At 42.9% G+C, this 5,158-nt stretch overlaps 1 protein-coding gene across 1 annotated transcript in view; it reads left to right on the top strand.

Moving 5' to 3' along the window:
• GEMIN5 (gem (nuclear organelle) associated protein 5) overlaps positions 1-5,158 on the top strand; it is a 50,211-nt gene continuing 45,053 nt past the window's right edge. Inside the window, 2 exon segments of the mRNA XM_006863953.1 lie at positions 1-166; positions 949-1,109. Coding sequence (XP_006864015.1) covers positions 1-166; positions 949-1,109 — 327 coding nt within the window.

The following is a 5,158-nucleotide window of genomic DNA, read 5'->3' as shown; positions in this document are numbered from 1 at the left end:
ATGGGTCAGGAACCGCGAACGCTGACACCCTCACCTAACTGGTACTGCGCCCGCTGCAGTGACGCTGTGCCCGGTGGCCTCTTCGGCTTCGCGGCGCGGACCTCGGTCTTCCTTGTCCGTGTGGGCCCGGGCGCGGGCGCGAGCTCTGGGACGCCCCCGTTTCGAGGTAAGTCCCTGCGTCTGGGCCCAGACGTTCCTTCCCTTCCCGTTGAACTTGAGGTCGCCAAGTAGGAGTCTTCGGCCACCCCTCTTCCTATAAATAGGGAAACTAAGGCCCAGGCTAGGGGAGGGTTTTGCCTATGGTCACTCTTGTGAGTCGCATCCATGTCTCCCATAGCGAGCTCCACCGCCCTGCTATCCACCGGTCCCGTCTCCTGCTGCTTGCACGTGGGACAATTCACTTACTGAGAAGTTAACACTGTGTGAATCTGGGTTTTTATAGCATTTACGCTCTCATCCCCCTCGGTGGAACCAGCTGGGACAGCCTTCCTGGGGTTGCGGATTGCCTATAGCTGCAGGCCCTAAAATAGATCCTGCAAATTTGTGACCCTTGTTTTTGTAAAACAAATGGGTTGAGCCAGATGCATCCAGGCTCCAAATTAGGTCTTGATTGTGTCTTGAGATGTGACATGCCACGTATTCCGTATCAAACGACCCTGGCCAGATGAAAATGAAAATCACATTTACATTTTTCATTTAAACTGCCGCTTAATCTGTGACGTAGGCACATCAATGTATTAGGCAAATTACAGTTGAGAAGAAAAAATGATTTCTCTGAAATCATATGGCAGAGCCAATACCAGAACTAAAGGTTTCTAGTTGTGAGTTTAGGAATCCTTTTGTTATACCGTGGATTAAGTAACTCCAAAGCTCATTCAGTCAAAAACGATGTGATTCTGCCAGGAATCTTGGACAATAATTTAACCTGGAGTCTGCTTTTGCTTGAAGTCATAGGGGAATTGGTGGGACACACCGAGAGGGTCTCTGGCTTCACGTTTTCTCATCACCCGGGTCAATACAACCTCTGTGCCAGCAGCTCTGACGATGGGACTGTGAAAATCTGGAATGTAGAGACAAAAACAGTTGTGACAGAACATGCACTTCATCAGGTACCATAGCTTAATGGTTTTTCAGACCATTTTCTTATCTGCTAAGGGTTCTCTTGTTTCAAATATAGTTTGTTGTTATTTTTTTAATGTTTTATTGTGAATTATGTGATCGTTTACATGGGAGAATATTAATTTTACATTCTTCCTATTATATATTGTTTCATTGCCATGATTATAATTCCCTCCACGCATCATCAACCAACCAAAGTGTATACCCTGAAGCCTATCCTCAACCGCACACAGTCCCTCTCCCTCTCTGGATTCAGTGACCCCCCAGCAGCTCCATGTCTCCACGTCATTGTATCTGCCTCCATCTCTGGCATCACTGCTTCTCTGGGTAGGGTCCCGCTCTCCGCTCTTTTCCCTTGATGGTCCCAGGGACCTCCGCTCCTAGACTGCAAAGACAGTCACTCCCCTCCTTTTGCTACCAAACGTCTAGTCTACCTTTTCATTTCCAACCCTCACAATCAGTCCTGATAACAATTATTCACTGTTGTATCACAAGAGATCTATATGCATTTGCTTTCATCAGCCCTGACTAGACAGATTGGAAACTACTCAGTGGAGAGTCTACCTTCCTCCACTGGATCTAGGCTCCCTCTTGAAAGCTTGTAAGCCAGTCACTTCTTGCCTTTGTAGCCTCCCCACCCACCCACACACACACACTGGGTAGCCAATGTCCAAGTTGCCCATCCCTGTCTACTCTGTATGTGGAGGGGGTGGGAATGATCCTTGCTGTAAAGATGTGTTCCCTCTCTTGAGCTACTGCATCTATAGGTGTGGGCCAAGTTCATCAAATTGTATCAGATTACTCTTTTTTTCCTCTTATTCTAGTTTGAGCTTTGATCATTCAGCCATTGAAGCCAGGTCAAGTGGGTATTATCTGCAAGTGTGGGTGTTCTTGGGCATATGCCCTCTCTTCTTATCAGCTGGACGATTCACTCTCCACTGTAGTCCTCTATGGCTATGTCACTGACTCTGGGCCCAAGAATCCCCAGGTCTTGCCACACTCCTGGCCAACTAGGTCTCCACCTGGGTTCACAGGAGTCTATTGAGCATTGTAGGGCTTAGCTCACAGCTTCATTGCTGCTTTTCCCTCACTTCCCTTATCGGTGATGAACGTGGTCACCAGTCAAAGCATGTATTCCCATTGAGTCTTAGTCTTGGAAGGAGGTTTCCTCTGAGGGGACCCGACCACATGCTGTGATGTCTCCTAGGCGCGAAACTTGCTTGTTCTTGTAGTAATCAGTTGGACAGTCATTATTGTTTTGTATTTCTCCTGTTGGTCTTACTTTGAAGAAGTATCTTGTGTTCTTCTAGCCGCTCCAGGCTGTTCTGGCCATCCTGTCAAGTGGAAATTTCCCACCTCGGAAGATTCTGATTGGGTTCAGGATTCCACCTATGGTCTTATGTAATGCAGAGGCTCCACAGGAAGCCTCCTTCACTGGGCACATTTTAGCCCCATTTTAGGTATTCCAATCAGTTATAGACAGAAGACAGACTTACAAGCATTCTATGGTGATATTTCCAGCTACTCCTTTCTCTCCCCCTCAAGTGTCTATTTTATAATGGTATGCAAAGAAAACCAAGATTCAAAAGGCAGCCAAGCATCTTAACATTATTTCCCCCTTTTTGCCCATTCCAACCATGTCTCAATCCCTGTATCCAGAGCCCTATTGTTCCAAGGTTGTGCATACATCATTATTTACCCCGTCCCACTTAGCCCATGCAAACCTGCCTAATTGTTCTCCCATCTGCTTTGGTCTTCCTTTCCCCTTCTCCTTATTGTGTATTGCCCCCCTCCCCATCACCCAAATTATCCTGTGTCTGTTCCCTGCCCTGTGCTCCACCTTCCCCTCCTTAGTCTTTTACAGTAGTGGTCCTATGCAGTATGTCTCCTTTTGTGACTGACTAATTTCACTCAACATAATGTCCTCAAGGTTCATCCATGTTATGCGGTGGCTTGCAGCTTCCTTGTTATTCTTCAAGGTAGCATAATATTCCATTGTGTGTATGTTTATCCATTCTTCAGTTGATGGCCACTTAGGCTGTCTCCATTTTTTTGCTATTGTAAATAGTGCTGTCATGTACATTGGTGTGCATATATCTACTTGTGTTATGGCTCGTATTTATTGTGGGTAAATACCAAGTAGAAGAATTGCTGGATCATAAGATATTTCTATTTCAAACCTTCTGAGGAAACTCCATATTGCTTTCTAGAGAGGTTGGACCAGTTTGCAGTCTCACCAGCAATGCAGGAGTGTCCAAGTCTCTCCACATCCCCGCCAGCATTCATTGTCCTGTACTTTTTTGATCTTTACTGTTAATTTGCTGGTATGAGATGATATCTCATTGTTTTGATTTGCATCTAGCTAATGGCTAGTGATAGTGAACATTTCTTCATGTGTTTGTGGGCTGCCTGGATCTCCTTCTTGGTGACGTGTCTGTTCATGCCCTGTGCCCATTTTTTAATTGGGTTATTTGTTTTTTTCTTGAAGAGGTGTTGTAGTTTTCTATATATTTTAGAAATAAATGAGTCATTGCGAAAGATTTTTTTCCCATTCTGTATGTTCCCTTTTTACTCTTCTGGTGAAGTCTTTTGATACACAACAGTTTTTAGTTTTTAGTATGTCCCAGTCATCTATTTTGTCTACTTTTGTTTGTGTAGTTTTCAAAATATTTGGTAGTTTGTTTATTCCCTGAATTTAGTGCCCTCATTTGTGTCCTTATTTTTTCCTTGATGGCCTTCATAATTCTGGGATTCACATTTAGGTCTTGAATCCATGTTGAGTTGGTTTTTGTATAAGGTGTGAGGTGAAGGTCTTGTTTCAATCTTTTGCATATCACTTTCCTGATCTGTTGAAGAGACTGTCACCTCCCCGTGCGATATGTTTAGGTGTTTTGTCAAAAGTCAATTGGCTGTATGTGGATGGGTTAATTTCTGGATTCTCAATTTTGTTTCATTGATCTATGTATCTTTCATTGTACCAGTACCAAGCTGTTTTGACCACTGTAGCTGTGTTGTAAATTTTGAAGTCGGGGAGTAAGAGGTTTCCAACCTTATTCTTCATCTTCCAAGTAGTGCTTTACTTACCCTGGGTCTCTTCCCTTTCTATATAAAGTTTGTACTTGTTTTTTCCATCTCTTTGAAGAATGTCGTTGGAATCTGGATTGGGATTGCATTATATGTGTAAATTGCTTTGGGCAGTATTGACATTTTCACAGTGTTAAGTCTTCCTATCCAGGAGCATGGCACATTCTTCCATTTTTGTAGGTCTCTTGGTTTCTTGTAGTAGTAGTGTTTTGTAGTTTTCTTTGTTTGAGTCCTCTGTTTCTCTGGTTACATTTATTCCTAGATATTTCATCCTTTGGGTGGCTATTGTAAATGGTATTGCTTTCCTAATGTCCTTTATCCACACTGTCGTTTTTTGGTATAGCGGAATCCAATTGATTTTTGTATGTTGATCTTATATCTTGCCACTTTGCTGAATCTTCCATGAGGTCTCGTAGCTTTTTTACTGAATCTTTGGGGTTTTCTACATATAGGATCATATCATCTGCAAATAGGCAGAGTTTTACTTCCTCTTTGCCAATTTGGATGCCTTTAATTTCCCTGTCTTGCTGTATAGCTCTTGCTGAGACTTCCAGCACAATCAAATATAGTTTTGCTAGCTCATTTATACAAGGCAGCTTTTATAATTGTGTTCATTATTAGATCAGCAGTTCTATCGTATAAGATCAGGAGCCATGGTGATGCAATGATTAAGCATTCAACTGCTAATAGAATAGTCGACATTTGAACTCACAACTGATCCACAGAAAAAGAAATTTAGCAATCTGCTACTGTGAAGATTTAGCAGAGGAAGCCCTGTGAGACCATTCCATACTGTTACATAGACTCAGTGTAAGTCAGAATCTATCCTGTGCCCCCAATAATATAATGTAAGATGCCTCAAAACTATCATATATAAACCAAACCCACTGCCATCAAGTCAATATTGACTAATAACAACTCTTTATAGGGTTTCTGAGACTTTTTTTTTTTTTTT

The sequence above is a fragment of the Chrysochloris asiatica genome, unplaced genomic scaffold, assembly GCF_000296735.1.
Source record: "Chrysochloris asiatica unplaced genomic scaffold, ChrAsi1.0 scaffold00057, whole genome shotgun sequence".
Lineage (NCBI taxonomy): Eukaryota > Metazoa > Chordata > Mammalia > Afrosoricida > Chrysochloridae > Chrysochloris > Chrysochloris asiatica.
This window is presented reverse-complemented; position numbering and strand designations above follow the sequence as displayed.